The 20,327-nt window shown below is 41.4% G+C and overlaps 1 protein-coding gene across 29 annotated transcripts in view; it reads left to right on the top strand.

Annotated features, from left to right (window-relative positions):
• Window positions 1–20,327, top strand: part of PTPRD (protein tyrosine phosphatase receptor type D) — a 1,677,890-nt gene that overhangs the window by 1,290,758 nt on the left and 366,805 nt on the right. For all 29 annotated transcript variants that reach the window (XM_054031429.1, XM_054031444.1, XM_054031437.1 and 26 more), the window contains one exon: window positions 4,620–4,787. In XM_054031429.1, coding sequence (XP_053887404.1) covers window positions 4,703–4,787 — 85 coding nt within the window. In that variant the 5' untranslated portion in view covers window positions 4,620–4,702. The remainder of the gene's footprint in view (window positions 1–4,619; window positions 4,788–20,327) is intronic.

Below are 20,327 nucleotides of genomic sequence, written 5' to 3'. Positions count from 1 at the left end.
CCTGATTGGTGCAGCTCCACAAACTAGAGTAGACCGGGATCAGTTAACAACAACAGAAAAAATTGGCTCAGCTTTTTTATGGGAATTGACATATCTGGCTTCCCTATATTCCTGTGGCTGGGAGGAGAAGGGGCTATCAGAAATTCTCATCTGGAAACTGCACTAGGGCAGTGTCCGCTTCCAAAGTATTCATGTTACTACTGGAGACTTAATATTTATGTCCTCCTGATTTCAGAGGAGTATTTCCTCTTCTGAAACTTTACTGGGATTTCCCCCTTTGCCTCAGATGTTTGATTTTTCTAAAAGGAGTTTTCAAGTGCAGTACATATGCTGGATTTGTTCCCAAAAGTCATTCTGGAAGAGGGCCTTTTGGTGTGAGAGTTCAGCATCTCAAACTCTCTTTCAGAAGTCACATGGAAATGTGGACAACGAAACCTTCAGTTTCAGCAGTTGTGTATTTGGTTTGTAGATGAATATAGTTGGGAGTATTCCATGGAATACTGCCTTTGCAGCATGTGATTGAACAATACCTCTGTTAGGCTTCTGTTATCTTGTCTCTATTGAAGTCTTTGGGAATTGTCATTGACTTCAATTGAAGAATAGGACCCTCACTTTATAGTCCGTGCTGAAGATATGTTTTTCACTGATATTACAAAACTTGAGAATTGATATTGTATATTCCAATTAGGCCACACTAGAATGAGAAAAACAAAATCCTCTGCACCATCACCCCGAAGCCTTTTTGCGTGTAGCCCTCTAGGCATGATATGACCTCCCATAGCTTATCTGCAAGTCTCCTGCTCTACCTACATTTAAGTCCCTTTTTAAAAACCCTTTTTTGCTGTGCTGAATACAGTGAATAGTTAATACAGTGGTATTAAAAAAAAATCTGTCTTTGTTGCTCCTTTTCCCATAACATCTAGCTACACTTTTGTTTTTCTCCATGCTGTGATCGCCTCAGGGCAGGGACTATCTCTTCTTAAATCACTGGAAAGCATGTAGCACACTGTTGGTGCTCACAGATAGACTATGATGAAGAAGTTGAAATTCAATTGGTTGAATCTGTTCTAAGAGCTGTATTACAATACTTAAGAAAATTGAGCATCACCTGATAACCAAAATGCTCTTGTGATGCTTATTGCTCCATGCTCCTGTGCCATGTGTTTAGGAGTATCACCTGCTTCATGCTGACTGAGGAAAATTCTGTTATGGTAGTACCCTGTGGGGATTCAGGATACCTCCCCCTTCATCACAACTCTGGCTGATTGATATCGCTTGTCAAGGAACTTCCATCTTCTGTTCTCTTAGCTCACTCCACAAACATACCCACTCATTCTGGACACACTGTTTCCACTCTCTACTTTTCTCAGTTCATCTCACATACTAAGGAAAATGGACTGGAATAGTTATTGTGGAATAACTTTCCATGTGAGCACTTGGTTCTGGAATACAAGTCACTTTATTCTGGAATAATTAGTGTGCTTCCAAAGTGGAGTAATTATTCTGGCATAAAATTCCTTTTTTTATTCTGTAGTACAGTATCCACAGGGGCAGCTAGTCTGGAATAGCTATCCTGGAATAGCTTATCCTGGTCAATTTTCCTGTGTAGACAAGCCCCAAGACCCAGCATAGAAGTTTGGGACAGGTTGAGAGGAAACGGTCACACAGTGAATCTAGTACCTTGCAGCTGGGAATTGTAATAAAATTGTTTTGCAAGGGGCCAAAGGTTGGCTAGAACAACACCTACTACTTGGTTACATATAAGCCCTACTGCAGAGGAGGTGGGGGGAACATATTGCTGTAGCTGAAGAGCAGGTTTCATCGCCTTTCTTCTCTCACCTGACAGTTGTTTCTGTTTTTGTTATCTATTATACCATGTTCCAGATGTTGCTTTCTCACAAAGCAAGTTGGCTCTTGCCTCAGTGTTCAGTTCCCAGGGAAACATGGTGGTGCTGGGAGAGTTATAGTTTTTTTGTTGTAAGAGTATGTGGAAGCAGAGATGTACCCAAACAAAAAGTGAGAACTCTGTTATTCTCCGACAATTAATAGCACGTTGTCTTAGTCTTTTACTAATGGATGTTTGGAGGTGGCTTCATTCATAGCTGGCATGAGTTTTGTAATATCAGTTTAGTCCTCATAAAGCTTTTCCATGTTAGTTTTCACAAACAAGCAAACAGAAACAACCATCCAAAAAAGTCCTTACCACTTTATTCAGTACAGTTTGGTACAATTGTTGATGAGGAGGTCCAGGGCTGAGGCTAAGGGTTGTTGTAGGTCAGAGCTGAGGCAGAGCACTGTGGAGAAGCTTGACAGCACTTGCCTATCTCATAGCTTGTTTCTCTCCAGAGTTATCCACCTGTCATCCACATGACTTCACTTACAATATTTTTTAAAGAAACCACCTACAAAAACAAAACCAACAACAACAAAGTCCACTCTGCCTGCCTTCTCCAAACACTTGTATTTTCACAGCCTAAAATGCTAAAACCCTGCTGTAGAAGCATAAGCAACTTAAGAGAAAAAATAGAAGTTCAAGGTTCACCTGCAGAACATATTAGTATGTTTATCGGGTTAGTTAAGGCCGTGACACACTGAAGATGCAGAGAGGAGGAGCAGCAAGGGCTTCAGATTGTGTGTTGGGAGCGATAATGAATGTCACCTGGGGCAGAGACAGAACGTTTGGCACTACTGGTATATGTGTTTAGAATGAATGGGATTGTGTGTCTTTAATAACTGCAAAACACCTTATCTTCTCTTCTGAGCCACTTGCATGCCATATTTTGTGTGTTTCCCTTTCTCTTACAGACTTCCTGTAGATTCTGAAAAAAATGCATTTAAAAGCCTTATTTCACTTTTCAACTGGGAAGTCGGGGGGTGGGGGGGTGGGAGGAATACTTTTCAGTGTCACATTGGAAAATAACTTAGCAAAATAGTCTTGTGCAGGTCGTTGTCTTTCTCTTTCCCTGAGCCCTCACTTTTTTTTTAATTACCAACAAACCCTCACTCCCTACCCCCAAGGCATATTTTATGGCTCAGACATGAACCTCAGTGGCCATTATATTTCCACTGTGCTTGTTTGCAGATATCAACTTGAAGATTTGCATGGTACAAAGATTGTGTCAAACCTTCAGTCTAGTAAAAGCAAAAAAAAAAAAAAAATCACCTCTTCTCTGAAAGTGCAGTTCATACATCTCCATCTTTGTGATAGCACTGAAGCCATTATGTAGCAGTTGGCCGTGATATGCTTGCACAGACACAAATTGAGTCCGACAGGACTGATGTCTCATGGACTTTGCTGTCATTTGAAATGCTGGCACAAAGATGGTAGCGATGAAAGGGGGGAGCTGGTGCCTTCAGCACTTTGCCTATGAAGATTTCGTAGATTCATATCTCTTGATAGCGGTAGCTGATTCGAGAGGTAGTTTTACAAAAGAGATTGATAGCAGCAGTAGATTTCTAACATCTGGTCATCTTTTTTTTTTCTTCCTTGAGTAGATTCTTTCAGCATTGCACTGTAGTATAAAATAGGCTCTTCATACCACCCACAAGTCTGTAAGATCCATCAAGTGGAATAATTAGTATAATTCCTTCCCTCCCTTTTGGTTTTTATCTTCACTGCATGGAAGCTACTCAGGCAGGGTAATGAAAAAGAGAGTATCTGTTTTTCTTATTGTGTTTGAGCTAAGTTTCAGACCTACCAAAGTATATAACTTACAACTCTTTTGAAAAGTAAAATTAAATTTCAGTGTTATTTTAGTGACACAGTGGGGCTATTTTGGGATATCTCTAATATTTCCTCTCAGAGGGAAGCATTTCTACGTTCTGCAATTTCTAATACTTCTTGGGTGGAATGGATTTAACAAAGAGTAAAATGGATTTCTTCTTAAAGGCAAATGCTTAAACTATATTGTTCATTAGTTCTTATATAACATGTTAAATTAAACTGACTGAACTGAATATGGGCTCTTTATTCATGATTTCTGTATTGCATAATTTAAATATACATGAAAATCAGAGAGGAAATGTAACCTTTTAGACATGTGGGACAAAAACTGAATATGAGTTTCCATGTGTTAATATGAGGGATCCAATATGCTAGCATTGCAAAGCTGGCATTAGGAATAGTCTGAGAAGCAGATTTAGCCCTGTCATTCCTACCTGATGCCAGGAAAGCAGCTTCCAGTATGTCATTTGTTAGAGGACTTTTATCCTGGACATTGAATCCTTTCCTAAACCCTTCCTTACAGTATCAGTATGGCTCATTCTGGTGATGTATTTAACTAATAGTTCATTAGAAACGACAATTCATTCTCATGATATATTACTCAGAATGCAGTGCTGAGCCGGCAAGACAAGACCCAACACATGGGATTGGTTGATCTGAACATGGGAGAAGAAAAGGTGTGCTGGGGACAGGATGCTCTATGGCTCCAGCATTCTGGCTTCAGTGCTAGTAACATCTGCAGCACTTCACTACCTTCAGTGTACTACAGTCTCCTGAAGATTCTTTGTATTTTTAAACTGTTTTGCCCCTAACTGTAAATATTGGGAAAAACAAAACCAACCCCCCTAACCATATTTTGCTCTCTCTCTCTCTTTTTCTCTCCACCACTCCACAGGCTCTGAAAATACTTCATCAGAAATTTCAGACCGGACAGACTCATAGTGGCTTCTGAGCCAGTGAGACCGAGGCTGCCAAAGCATGCTGGTGCCAAGCTGTCGGATGATGCACGTAGCCAGGCCAGTGGTGGTGCTCCTGTGCTTTCTGCTTTCTGCTGATGCTGAAAGTAAGCTTTACTATTCAATGGTGTTGAGGTTTTAGCCATAATGAACAGTTTTGTTTTCAGCTAACAGTTGCTGAAGGCCTCTGAATAAGTCTCCTTTTCAGTAAATCTTAAAACTCTCTGAGATCCTCTGTGGCTCCCAGCCAGTATTTGAACAGGTTTGTTTATGTGACTTCCTTACCATTTTTCCTCCTAATGCTCCTTTTCTTAGTCATCTAACAGTTTCTACTGTTCTCTTTTTCTTTTCTTTTCTTTTTGCCAGTTAGTTGGTAGACATAATATTAGTGAAATTATATAGGCAAAATGAAACCTAACCTTGCTTACCAAATGGCAAACATCAGTTAGTTCCATTAGGAACTTGTTTACTTCCTTGGATATTTCCTTTTAAGTTTAGTAAAATAAACAATAGACTGTTGAGTCCAATTAAAATTCCAGGCACTTTGTAGCTGTCACAGCAGCTGTTCTAATGTATTATTTCCGACAGCTGTCCTGGAGTACAGTATTCAAACAAATCAAGCAGAACTGACAACTTTGGTCTGAGTGGGTAGTGTAGGTACCTAGGTTCTGTGTATTGGACTCATTTTATGATACTGCAAGGTTTTGGTCAATTAGCTTACCAATTAATGAGAAGATAATATCTTCTTTTTAACTGGGAAATAATTAGGCCTACCTTGTTTACATGTGTTGTTTTTCCCAGCTGTCCTGTGGCTTTTTGCAGAAATGATATACCAACAAGAAAAGCCACTTGTGTCTGCCTGTTGACAGGCTGGTTTACTACAAGCTGTTCAGTTCACTTGGTACAGCAGCATTTTTCTTTTGGCTCTTCTTAGGACTATTAAAACATCAGCATTCATGAACTCTTGCCCCCTTCTGACTTTAAAGTGGATTCTGATCTCCCTTACAACTATGAAAACACAAAGGAGCAACTCCGTTGAGATAAATAGAGTTACAACAGAGTAAAAGTGGTGTGAGATCAGAATCGGACACTGTTTTAGTGAGAATTCATTCAGTTCTCATTAAGGCTGTTACTAAGCTCATTGTGGACTCCAAATTACATTGATATAGCAGCTCTTAAAACATGGAAATGGAAAAAAAAATTATTAAGGTTCTGTTTTCTAAATATAGCACCATGACATTAAAATACATGAAAAAACAAGCATGCACAAAACATACATGTTTGTAGAGTACTGACAGTTGAGATTATTTGGGTTGTTTCCAGACAGTTAATGACCAGCTGGGATAGTTGTGTCTAAGGTGAATCCAAGGACATTTTAAGACTTTAGCCAGCAAATAATTAACTGGAAAATAGCTCAAGCACTAGACATTTCTGCTGTTTTAAAGCACCATCTATTTTAAAAGACAAAATCTATGCTTAGTGAACAATAGATTTTAGAATCTGGTATTGCTTTTCTGTATAAAATGCCAGAGTACTGTACTTTTGGTGGAGCTGAAGTGAATTTGTGTGTGTGTTTATATTGCTTGTTCTTTACCGATCAGATAACAATTGGCAAAAGGACCGCTGCACTGCTCTTCTCTTTTATAAAGTTTATGAGAGAAGGGAATATACTCCACTGAGGACTAATGTAGGATTTACTTTCAAACAGGCTGTACTATAAAAGCACTTGAATAAGGATCTTAATAGTGCTTTGAGATTAGCTTTTCAAAATTATTGTGTTCCTCGCACATGTCTTTAATACTTAAAACAAAATGTGGCAGTAGGCTCTTAGATGTTGTGGCAGGAGGTTGCTTTGTTAATAAGCATCTGTTATTAGCATGCATCAACATGCAGATTAAGGGTTATAAAGTTGTGCTTTAGGATTAGGATGAACTTTTGTAGCAGTTATTGTTGATTAATCTTGGCTAGACACTAAGGAATGATCGTGATGGGTAGAAAAGTGATGCAAAAATAAAGATTATTCACCTATAACTAGAATTATTGCAGATGATTTCTGTAGAGGTCAGACACATCCCAAGAGTGGGAATCTGCAGAGGCCCTTTAAAGAAGATGCTTATCACATGTTTAGTTTCTTTGCCTTTTGCACACTGGTTTATACCATATCGTTGCGTCATTGCTCATTAATATTTTCCTGTGATGGTATTGGATATCAAATGTGTCCTGATTGCTCTCAACATAAGAAAAAAATCCATCATGTTTCCATAATTCCTTAAAAAATAATCCACAAATCAGCCATAGGCCAGCTAAGTTCTATGACAGAGGAACTGACAGCTGATCCGCTACCCTTTCTGGAAGGTGTCCCTATAGTTAACGGGCATTACCAGACAGAATTTCAGGGAACCAGGGCAGCCAGCCAAAAAGGGATAAATTAAGTTAACCACATCTTGGAGGGGTTGATAGCATTACCGTATCATCTACTATTACTATGCACTAAAGTATTTCTTCTAGTGGCAAACAACAATAATGGGTAATAAAGAGAAAAATTAGTATGTTTAGATCTGAATTTAAAAGGTTTAAAAACAGGAAAAATATATTTTTAATATCAGAAGGCTATTGGACATATATCTAAAATGTCAGTATCAAACTAGAAATGGAATCATTATGTTCTTTAATTGAGAATTTGCTTCTCTAAGGGAAACTGAAATTCCTGAAACTAAATTCAACCATATGTATACTAGCCATGATTGTATCCTGGAGGGTCTGAGATGACATTCAAGAGTAATGAGTGGTTGGATAATTGTATTAAACAAAATAATATTTTTGGTACATGTGTTTTAAACATTTCCCTTTATGATCAATAGGGGTAAAACAGAATTGGGCAGTATAGGTTATGTTTTGTTTTTTTTATGGGGGAAATGCAGTTTCTAACCTGTACAATTTGAAATATTTAGTTTATTTAACTAAGAACATTCTAAAACATTGCATGTTTCTTTAGCTTAATTTTCCTTTACTACTTTTTCTTTTAAATAAAATATTTACTTTTACTCCAAAGTGGAATTGTGATACAATGAAAGGGAAATATGCTATGACTAATGAATGTAGAAAGTGGATAGATTTTTAGCAGTAGTGGGTGATCCTAAAAATGATCAGTTCATATATTCAAGCTTTTATGAGAAGAGACTTTCATCTTAGGTACCCTCTACTTCCTGATTGCAGTCTGGTTATAGATATAAGGTCTGATCCTGCCAAGTGGTGCGTGCCCACATTTCCCAGTGACTTCAATGAATACTAAGCATGCTTCGTACTTCATGGGATTGTCCCCACAGTGAGACCAACTCTTTGCTACTTAATTGCTTCCTCTTCTCAGGTCTGGCTGGAGCAAGGCCCTGCAACACATGGGGGATAGGGGAGGGGAATTTAAAAAGTTAACGTAACATTTTGGTCATCTGAATAGGTGGGTTCAAGTTTTGGCTGAAGGTTTAAGTCCGTTTTAATCTGATCTGAATGGCCCCTTAGTAACGTTAATGAATGAATGAATGTTAGCTAGATGCTCTTAGAGGTGTATGTCTTGTTTTTAGTGAACTTTGACTGTCTAATCTGAAGAAAAAATCCCTGTATGTGTGAATCTATAAATGTTGTTCCCCTTCCATTTAGTCCCTCTCCCTATACAGTTAAGACTGAGATTTTTGAGTTTCAAGTAGTTAATGTGCACAGACTTTAAAAGTGTGTGTCATTATATACATACAAACCAATGCAAGTACTGTTCACACATATTTTATTTAAAGTCTTTCTATATCATGAACAATAAAATATATAGTCTTATTCTGAATGAAGGGATTTGGCTCCACTTAGTCCTGCAGTTAACGTTACTAAATACACAATCAGTTTAGGTGGATGAGGTAATATCTTTCATTGGACCAACTTCTGTTGGTGAGAGAGACAAGGTTTCGAGCTCTACAGAGCTCTTCTCCAGGTCTGGGAAAGGTACTCTGAGCATCACATCTAAATTCAAGCTGAAACAGATTGTTTAGCATAAGTAGTTAGCACATATTCTAAGGAACCATTCAAGGTAGAAACAACAAGGAGTCCTTGTGGCACCTTAGAGACTAACAAATTTATTTGGGCATAAGCTTTCATGGGCTATAACCCACTTCATCAGATGCCTGGAGTGGAAAATACAGTAAGTAGGTATAAATATACGGCACATGAAAAGATGGGAGTTACCTTAAAAAGTGGGGGTCAGTGCTAACGAAGCCAATTCAATTAGGGAGGATGTGACCCATTCCCAACAGTTAACAAGAAGGGGTGAATATCAACAGAGGGAAAATTACACTGCATATAGCTTACATTTGGGCAGTTCCCTCAAAATGAAATAAAAGCATTTTATGGGAACTGTACTAGCCTATCAGTCCACTTTCAGGCCTTTTTTTTTTTTTCTTTTTTCTATTTGGCATTTCCCCACCCTTGTTTAGTTGGGTTTATTTCTCTTCTGATCCTGTGTGCAACTAACAAGAAGCCAGGGGCATTTGTGGACCAGGTCAGGAGCAACACTGAACAGACTCAGAATCACTGAGCCCTGTTCTATACCGACATGTCTCCAGGAAGCAGTGTCTGCCCGTTCTGCCTTCGGCCCCAGTGCTGCTCCTCCAGGCTTAGCGGAGGAGTTGGAGGGATGACTGCCTGCTGTGCTGCTAATCCTCTTCTTTGGGCTAGGGTAATGGGGGTGAGACTGTCTGCATTGCTGTCTGCAGCTGCTATGACTCTTCTTTCCCTAGCCTTTGGAAGGACCTACCTCTGTTGCTGCCCCATGTGAAGGTTGCTCACAATCGCAGACAACTGGGGAAGGAACCTCATTATAGCTGGTCAACACTTGTCTGTGAAAGAGTCCTGGGGGGGGGGGAAGGGGGATGCTCTTGTCCTTTCTGCTCCTCTTTACCATTACCCAACACAGGGGTCTGAGGAGTGCAAAGGGAGTCCCATCATTCCTTCTCCTATTGGTTCAGGGTTGCAAGACCTTGTGGAAAATCAAGGAAGTGGACAGGGATGGGGATCCCTCTTCTTTCCCTCCTGCTAGCTCTGGTGTTCTCCCTATTCCCAATGAGGTTTCTAAGAGTGAAAGAGGCTTCTGCCCTGGTCTGGCAAGCGGGTGGTGGAGGGTCTCCAGCCCTGTTCCTTCCCCTTAGTCCTATGAAGGAGGAACTTTCAGTTTTATTTGTCTCCTGTCCCCATGGAAGGGTCCAGTGGGCGATTCTACTTTAGTTTTGTTACACCCCACCTCTTTCCCATTCATCTTTCACTAGGTTCTGCTGCAAGGCCAAGGGAGTGAGAAGGGGAGAAAGCTGGCCTGATCTTGCTACTCCCTATGTCTCTCTTCCAGCTCTGTGCATGATGCAATAGGGTGAGGGAAAGGTACCCTTCCCACCTTTGTGTGGAGGTTCAGTGTGTGGGGCCTGGTCTACGCTACAGAGTTAGATCGAAGGAAGCCACCATAAGTCGACCTGTTAATGTATGTGTCTACATTACCGGGTCCTTTACGTCAACCTAAGTTGCCTCTGATGTCGACTTCTGCGAGTGGTGTAGTGCTTAGTTTGACTGCGAGGTAGTGCAGACACAGAATTGTGTAATTTGACTTAATTGGCCTCCAGGTGGCGTCCCACAATCATCTCATCTGTGACCACTCTGGAAACCACTCTCAAGTCTGCTGCACTGCAGCCAGATACACAGGAAACAGACCCTCCCTTGCTAAAGCCCCAGGACCTTTTGAATTCCCATTTCCTGTTTGATCAGCATTGGGAGCATGCCAGCTTGAGCACAGCTGATCATGGAGACTACACGCCCCAAACATCCTCCAGCTTGGTCCCCACAGGAGGTGGTGGATCTCATCGCTGTGTGGGGAGAAGAGTCTGTGCAGGCAGAGCTCCGATCCAGCAGAAGAAATGCTGACATCTATGCAAAGATTGCTAGTGGAATGGGGGATAAGGGCTACATGAGGGACACACAGAAGTACCGTGTGAAAATAAAAGAACTTCACCAAGCGAACCAGAAGGCAAGGGAGGCAAACAGTCGTTCTGGTGCTGACCCCACACATGCTGGTTCTACAACGAGGTGCATGCGATTCTCGGGGGTGAACCTACCAGCACTCCCACAAGTAACGTGGACACCTCACAGGTGTGTGTGTCTAGGGACCACAAGGAGGAATATATGTTGGATGACGGGGAGGAGAATGGGAGACGGGCGAGTGGTGGATCCATTCTCCCCAAGAGCCAGGAAATATTTTTAACTTTGGAGCCCTGTGGGTTGCAGGACATCGTGGTAGCCGACCGCGATGCCAGGGAAGGCACCTCTGGTGAGTATACAGTGAAAATGAAAGTCCAGTTAAACTTTAGCGGGCACACACATTCAGTGGTATTGGATGTTTACTGTGAAGAAAAAGCGAGGTGCTGTGGTTTTCTGCTTACAAAAGGCCGCTCCAGCTATGCAGCGGGTGGTCCCCGGAAAAAGATTGTTTATGTGGACTGGGATAGCCAGGGAATCTGCCATGGATATCTGTAGGAAACTTTCATGGAGGGACTCTGCAATCTTTTGTAGAAGGTTTCTGGGCAGGAAGTCGTATTTCTTCCTCCATGGTAAAACACTTTCCCACGCAACTCCTGAACTAATTCTACTGGCATCATTGTGGTACACAGCATAGCAGCATAAGGACCCAGACGCTTGCAGCATCTCCTTCCTTTCTGCCTCTGTTACCCTCAGGAGACTGATATCACATAGGGTCACCTAGGGGAAACGGTGAAGTTCTCATTAAAAGTGCTCTTACATGGGAAAAAAAGGGCATGTAGACCCACCCCACCCACCCACATTCCGGATCGCCAAACCACCTGGCCATTAATGTGCCTTTACTGTGTTCAGCATGGGTTGGCAAGTAGTTTAAAGTGGCTAATAAGGGACTGGGGTCTCACATGAGAGATTCCGCAATTTGGGAGTAAAAACGTTCACCCCGTCCCGTTCATAAACAGCTTTCCATGGTGCTATGGGGAAGGGCCATTGTTAAACTAGGTACCTGTGCTCCCGACATGAGCCTGCCATAAAGTTCATTAAAAGTGCAGTCACCCATCACCTGGGGGAGGGGGACTACTCACCATGGCTGGAGCAGCAAAATGGCACAGTGAACGGTTACAGATTCTGATTGTTATGGCTTGCACCTAGCGTAATAAGGTTTAAAAAAAGAAAATGGTCTTGCTATGGAAACATTTTATTCATGTACAATGGCTCCTTTATTTTTTCCCCTGACTGACAGCTAGAAATGTGTTGGTGGGTCATCAACACCTGAAAGCAGACGTTTGCTGATTAGAAGGAGGAGAAATAGAACGTGGGAGGACGTGTTCACCGAGATAATGAATGCCTTCGGGACAGCTGACACAGAGCTGAGAGTGTGGAGGATTTCACAGTCCGAGGATTTCACATGGACATGGAGAACAGGAAAGCTTCCAATGAGAGAGAGCGTGTGGAGCAGAATGAGATGCTTCCGATTATGAGGGACCAAGCAGACATGTTGAGGCATCTGGTTGAACTGCAAGAACAGAAGCTGGAGGGTAGAATCCCTCTGCAGACCCTGGTGGACAGCCAGCCAGCATCGCCTGATGCAGAATCATCCTCCTCCACGCGTTCCATGAGGTGTGGGCGAAAAGTCCATTATCCCTTTCACTTAACTTGAGGGGAGGGGAAGAGAATACAAGGAACAGAAGGCACCCATTCACAGACCTTTGATGGTCTGGATTGTGGTGTTGTGTTACACAGCTGAAAATGTTTCTCCTGTTCCAACTTTACAACCCCTTTTCTCCAATGTTACATTTTCTTTCTGTTCTCCTTCTTTACTTATGTTTGTTAAATAAAGTAAATGGATTCAAGAAATAAATGTTCTTTATTGAATAGAAGCAGTGGGCTTGGGCGGGGGGTTGGCTTTATAGGGACAGTGATACAAGCCAGGTCATTATTGAAATGGCTTTTCAAAGCCTCACAGATACACAGCACCCCTTGCTGTGCTCTTCTTATTGCCCTGGTGTCTGGCTGCTCAGAAACGGCTGCCATGCGATCTATCTCAACTGCCCACCCCTGCAGAAGATTTCCCCCCTTTTTTCCACAGCTATTATGGAGCACACAGCAGGCAGCTATAACCATGGGGATGTTCTCCTCACTAAGTAGACTTTGTAGACATCTACAGCACCCTTTTTAAATGACCAAAGGCAGATTTCCTTCCTGCTGTCCAGATGGCCAGTATATGGCTTCATGAGCCATGGGAGAAAGGGGTAGGCTGGGTCCCCCAGGATAACTATAGGCATCGCAATGTCCTCAATGTTCATTTTGTGGTCTGGAAAGAGAGTCCCAGATTGCAGCTTTTTGAACAGATCCGAGTTCCTAATGATGTGCACGTTATGAACCTTTCCTGACTATCCTACACTGATGTCGGTGAAACACCCCCTGTGATCCACCAGCTCTTGCAACACCATTGGAAAGTGTCCCTTTCGGTTTATATACTCTTTGGCAAGGTGGTCTGGTGCCAAGATGGGGCTATGCCATCTATCACCCCTCTGCAATTAGGGAATCCCATCCCGGCAAAACCATCCACTATGTCCTGCACATTCCCCAGACTCTCAACCCTTCATAACAGAAGTCAATTAATGGGCCTGCAGACTTGAAGCACAGCAGCTCCCATGGTTGATTTACCTACTCCAAATCGATTCCCCACTGATTAGTAACTGTCTGGCGTTGCAAGCTTCCAAATAGCGATCGCCACTTGCTTCTGCACTGTCAGATCAGCTCTCATTTTTGTGTTGCTGAACTGCAGGGGAAAGCTCTGCACAAAGTTCCTGGAAGATGGCCTTCTGCATTCGAAAGTTCTGCAACCACTGCTTGTCATCCGAAACCTGCAAAACGATGCGGTCCCACCAGTCAGTGTTTGTTTCATGGGACCAGAAACGGCACTCAACAGAGTGCAGCTGCTTTGTGACTGCCATCAGCAACTGTGAATTTTTTTTTCAATGGCTTGCAGCAGGGCTGCTTGCAGGACATAGCTATGTTCCCTGTGGCGGACCCTACTTCGGCTCTGGAAATACTTCAGGAGAAGGCGCAGGGTTTGAGATGCTCACAGCAAGAGTGCACAGCTGAGTAGGCTCCATGATTCCAGGGTTATGATGTACTCACAGTGGGTTTAAGGCGCGAAAATCATTGGGTTGTTTGCCGTTGATGTGAGGGAGGGAGCAGAGTGCATCATGGGTGCTGACGCAATGTTCCCATTCTCCCCTGCGACAATGTTTTAGTCCCATGAGGCATTGCACAAACTTCCCAAAACACAGTGTGGCAATTTGCACTTTGGAATAGCTACCCATGATGCACTGCTTTGTGCATCGATGCAGGCGCTGCTAGTGAGGACGCACTCCATCAAGACAATAAGCATGATTTGGCCCTGCACAATCAACTTCATTAATTCGGGGGCTTGAGGTTGAATTATATAAAGGTAACTTAATTTTGTAGTGTAGACAAGCCCTGGGAGAACAGTATCCTCCTTCCCTGGCTCTATGAAGGAGTTCTAAGCTGCTCCTATTCCCCTCCCACAGCAATTCAGATCAGGGCGAGAACGCCACTAGCCACATCTCTGCCCTTCTCCAAGGCTGCTGCAAATCCCCAGCAGTAGAAACTCACTTTTTCAGTGTGACTATCAAACACACTGTTGGAAAGTCTGGGGAAGAAAATGCACAAGAATGCACCCAGAGATGTGCACAATACCAAACGTGCTATTGTATGAGATTATGGTATGACACTGGCCATCAACTCAGAAGTGAAACTGGCTGCCCCTGAATGAATAAAGTAAATAAACTGTGGGGGAAAGCAAGCTGTTTTCCTCTAATCTCTTTCATTTATAGTAATCTCAGGTGTTACTTATAACAATGATAGCTAAGAAAAACCTCAGACAAGTGTGATTTTTGAGTTGACAGTGTCCCTTTAGGTTTAGAGTTTGACAATTCTCTGCCTGGAAAAAGATGTATTGTAGCAGTTTGTTCAATTGCTAGGGAAACAAAATAGTAAATCTAGCTCTCCTCGTTCAGAAAGGAGACTGTGCAGGTTCATCATGTTTCTCAATGGCCACTTTGTTCTAGTTTCTATTGTGCAGATGGAGGTTAGATTAAAAGACAACCTTGTATTTTTCCACTAAGACATTAGTAACATCAAATTATTTGTAACGAGAAAAATATTTCAGCTATTTCTGTGATCGTATAGTACTGCTCTTGTTTTTCTGTCACTTTCTGAATTAATTGAGCCCCCAGCAGAGCAGTAACTACCAAAAACATGTGTGTTTCAAAAACATCTTGTGTTTTTTTTTTTTAAACAAAGGAATATGGTATTCTATTATCTCTTTCTGATGTCTGTAATGATGAGGTGTCAGGGTAAGCACTGAGCTAGAGGAAAGGAGGTACATATAAAATATCTGTAACTGATCTCTCAGAAGTCTAGTTTAAAAAAAATTGAAGGGGGCTGTTAAGTGTTGTACTGTACTTGTATGGTAGCATTAAATATCCTCTACCAATGTTGTCCCCACACTATTTCCTAGTGATTTTTATCAAATTACTACAAATTCCTTCCCCCCCCCAACCTGAAGAAGATGAAGAAAAAAAACCTGGCAGCTCTTCTGCTGAATTAGTCAGTTTTGTGATGGATATGACAATTTCCTGCATATCACTGGGAGACTTTACATATTAATTTTAAGTATCTTTGGGGTCAATTGTATTGAATGCAGTTTATATATGATTGTGAGCCAGGAATTGTGGGTAATTACATGGGGGAGAGTAACCACAGCTCCTCCAGGAATTAGGAACAGTGGGAGTTGATTATGCAAATTCACTCAGGTCGTAACACCTCCAGAGAAGTACCAGCACATGGAGAGCTCATATATACTATTTCAAATTGTATCCTTTAGAGACTAACAAAGAAAGGACTTTTGAGTAAATAGCCTGAGTTTAAATTGACTCAAGGCCCTCTTTCTGATCCAACAAACACACAGGACCTTCTGTCCGGGTTTGGGGCGGGGGGGGCAAATCCTTGTGGAAGGGTTAGAAGGACTTGACCTACTATGGTCACATAAGACTGATGGATATAGCAACAATTATTGTTTTTAATCTGTTTTCTCTGTAATGCTTTCACCTTAAGAATAAATGTGCTTGCTTATAAAGAGCTGTGTGATAACTTGTAACTGCTGGCAGTTACACTGTTCCTAGCCTTCAAGAGAAAGCAAAGTGCAGACACTGGCCTTGGTTAGGCAGTCTGACTTGCTGGATTATCACAGTATAGGCAGGGAATTGTGCAATCTGGAAAAATCCCAGTCAGGATTGAGTGAGGTCTCTGCCCAAAAAAGAGTCAAGGGCTGGGAGCCAGAAACCTTTAAGGGGGTGCCCTTGGTGGACCATGAAGGGGGAATACAGGTGCAGTTACTTTGAACTGTGACAAGTTTGTCTTAATTCCTTTCCTTCATCCTTGGCAACCTGGGTTTTGTTCTCTCTTCTGAGACAACCAAGAGGGGGTGGGGAGGGTATGATTGAGGTCTATAAAATCATGACTGGTGCGGAGGAAGTAAATAAAGAAGTGTTATTTACTCCTTTTTATAACACAAGAAGTAGGGATCCCAAATGAAATTACTAGGCAGCAGGTTTAAAACAAACAAAAGGAAGTATTTTTTCACACAACGCACAGTCAACCTGTGGAACTTCTTGCCAGAGGATGTTGTGAAGGTGAAGACTATAACAGGGTTCAAAAAAGAACTAGATAAGTTCATGGAGTATAGGTTCATCAATGGCTCTTAGCCAGGGTGGGCAGGGATGGTATCCCTAGTCTCTGTTTGCTAGAAGCTGGGAATGGGCAAGAGGGGTGGATCACTTGATGATTGCCTGTTGTGTTAATTCCCTCTGGGGTCCCTGGCATTGGCCACTTTCGGAAGACAGGATACTGGGCTAGATGGACCTTTGGTCTGATCCAATATGACCATTCTTGTTCTTATGACTTTGCTCATCCCTCCTGTGTTGAGATATCTCAGTGTAGCTTGCAAGGCACACTCCTCATTCCATCCTGGAAGCACAGTGGAAGCAACTACAGGAGACTGTAAAAAGAACAGACAAGCAGAAACATTAATAGCAAATGCTCAGTTTGTAGTAAATTTACTACCTCCCCCACCTTTGGTGCCCTTCTGAGCAATATGCCAGTTCTCATCCCCTTTGTTCCCTGAGTGGGCTCCTACTGTATATGCCATCAGTTGGCATCATGCAACAACTCGAGAGCTGTTTTAGGTCTTGAGTAGACTAGCATTTGGAAATGTTAGCTATCATGTTGCTAGCTAACACGTTAACAGCATAATGCAGACAAAACAGTGCTTTTAACATGTGTTAAACTGGTGGAGTTGCAGACCAGGCCAAATCCTAGTCTAGGGAAGGATGCTAGCAATCCTATCTACATTTCTCACTCAATTTGCCTACGGGATTTTCTTTATGAAATAACACTTAATTTTTTTTTCTGTTAAACATTCACACTCCTCACACAAAAGCATTGAAGTTCTGTTTCAAGATGAGCCACATTGACACAATACTCATAGAACAATTTGACTCTGGAACTTTGTGACATTGAACTTTGACCGCAAGGAGATTATAGCAATTATTGCTGATAACAAGCAATAACAAGTACTGTAAAATCCAAAAATAAAATCTTACCATTTTTAAATAGTTAATATCATTTTCAAGATCATCTGTCTTCATCTTTTAGTCTTGATATCATCCACTGTATGTCAAATGCAGCTCTTTGTTTACAGTGTTATTTCTCTGAACATTGGAGACAAAAGTGTGGTGTTGGAAATAAGTTTTAATATGGAGTGGTGTTTCTATTTTCGGGGGTGGGGGGGAAACAGCTTTACATTTTGCTTTTATACTTTAAAAAAAATTTAGATGCTTTTTACAGTTCAACCCTAGGACATTTTTCAGTTGATTTTATGAAAATTGCTATATAGTATTGTGACAGTAATTTTATACTGCAGTTGTTAAATCTGACATTAAAATGCCTCATGTAAAGCACTTGTATTTTCAGTTTTCAAAAAGTTTTCTTTTCAGTCAGAAATGGAACAGGCTATTACATGAAACCATTCTTTCATACTGCTCTACAAAGTGAGGGCCTTGGAATGCATATGAAGTTCAAGACAGGAAAATCATGGGAAATGAAAATGGTATGCTGATTGTTCTAAAGGCAGTGACTCAGTCATGGAAACAATGGAGAATTCAAGTGGTTGTGTAAGCCAAGACTTATCAAACAGTTATTTATCATGACTTTCAAAGTAAATGTGAATTGCATAGTTCAGTCATCCTGATAAGATACCTAGGGTAGACATAATTACTAAAGTACCTGACATAAACTTCCTGGTACTCATAGCTAGATTTACCACTGAGGTATCCAGTTGTAAGGCTTCCAGTAGGGTATCACTCATCCATGTCAATACACACAAAGGTAATTAGCTTACAGTACCACATTAAAGATTTGCTAATATTACCTCCCACTTAACTTGTTTATAATATTAACCCTTAATTCATTTCATATAATTTAGAAAGATGTATTTTACTTGGAGAGGAGATAATTTACCCTTTTTTTCAGTGCATACGCCAACCACTGACCGCAGTAAAAAAAACCACCTTCCATATAGGTAGATTATTCCATAGTCATCTAATATGGGTTTCTTGCATCTTCCTATGAAGCATCTGTTGCTGGCTATTGACAGAGACATAGTACTGGACTTGACTGACCACTAGTCAGATACGTTATGGCAGTTGCAATGTTCTGTCTGTAGCATATTGCTCAAGAATTACATATCATTACAACCAGACATAAGATTAACTAGAGTGTGGATAAAAGACTTTCTGCAGAAGCAGTTTGGTGGGTCGGGGAAGCAACATAAAGACTCCAGGCAATCTTAGCGAACACCAGGGTATATGAAATCATTAGGAAGACTGCTGTCCAGTTTTGGCCTGCCGTGAATAGTTAAAGGATGACTGACATAATAGGACCTCATTGTAGTAAGTAGTATCTTTTGAAGCCATATTCATCAGTTAAGTGGCTCTTGGAGAATGCTGATGTTCTTCAGTGTTCAGCCTTTTAAAATTTTCTGAACATACACAAAACTTTAAGATTTTCCACTAGGTTCATCCAACTACTGCCTGGATTAAGCAGGTGCAATATCTACAGAAGTCTGTGATCCAAATTCAGTGGTAATATGAACAGCAGAGTAAGTTGTATCTCAGTTTTAGGTTCATAATTCGGGTGTAAGTAGCAAAGAAATATAAAGCACCAATTTGTTATTCAGTGGGTGTGCAAAAGAGTGTAATTTACATGATAATAGGTGTAAGGGTATCATAGGCAAGTTTAACATATAGTAGGCCTTCTCTACTTTAACATTTAAACTGAATTAGAAAATGAATTTAGACGTAATCACATGGAATGAAAATTGGTTGATGGACCATAAACAAAGGTTAAAAATTAAATAGCAATGTATTGAGGGAGGCTCCAACATAATGTCACACATTGATGGGTGATAGGCTCTGTGTTTTCAGTATCTTCATTAATGAGTTGTTTTTGGAAGGATTAAAAGAACACAGAAATAAAATGAGAGAATAATGCTAAATAATATGGTGTTAACTCTGTACAATCTACTTATCTTTTGCACATCACCAGTAATAAATGCTGATGATAGATAAATAATATCTGTCTCTCTAGAGCTTGAAAATATCAACAGTCAATAAGAAAAGTATAATTTTGTAAAATGCAATATAATAAATTAGGGGAAATTAATTAAAATCTCCAATCACAAAGTGAGATGGAATACCACACATGGAAAACAGTAATTTCAAAATTTAAAAAAAGTCCTAATGAGTATTGGTAGGCAACAAATTAGATATGGGTTTACAATATAACGCTATATTTTTGAATGCATATACAGAAGCATCACCATGTACACCGCCAAGGTGATAGAAAGTCATGTTATGCTAATAGTGAGTCCACACTTGAAAATAATACATTAATTTCTGGGATATCATTATTCCTGAGGGGAATTCTGCGTCACTGCACATGCACAGAATTTATGTCCCCTGCAGATTTCTTCGCTTCCCCACAGAAAAATGACTTTCTGACGGGGAAGCAAAGGGAAGCCACAAGTGCGGTCCTGCGACTCTTCCCAGCAGTATGTTTCGGGGGCACAGGGCAGCCAGCAGAGAGGTAAATCACTGTGCGGCAGGAGGCAGGACCGGGGAAGACTCAGCTGGTGGCGCCAACCCTTCACCAGGCTCAGCTGCTAGTCCCAGCTGGAGTGGGGAGGACAGGACTTCCTTTTCCCCTGCACTGCATCTGGGGCTGTGTCAGACCCACCCCCAGATTTCTCCCCCGGCTGTAGGAAGCTCTGCAAAGTCCCCCCTCCTTCCCACTTCCTGTACCCATTGCTTCTCAGCTGCGGGGGGAAGGATCCTGTACAGGGAGCTGCTCTGACATCCACCCAACCCCCATTCATCCAGATCGTCTCATACCCAGACTCTCCAGCTGAGTCTCACCCTTCACACTCAGAACCCGCCCCCCACCGA

This window comes from Malaclemys terrapin, chromosome 6 (genome assembly GCF_027887155.1).
Source record: "Malaclemys terrapin pileata isolate rMalTer1 chromosome 6, rMalTer1.hap1, whole genome shotgun sequence".
In the NCBI taxonomy this organism is placed as follows: Eukaryota; Metazoa; Chordata; order Testudines; family Emydidae; genus Malaclemys; species Malaclemys terrapin.
The sequence above is the reverse complement of the archived record's forward strand: the minus strand, read 5'-3'. Positions and strand labels throughout refer to the sequence as shown.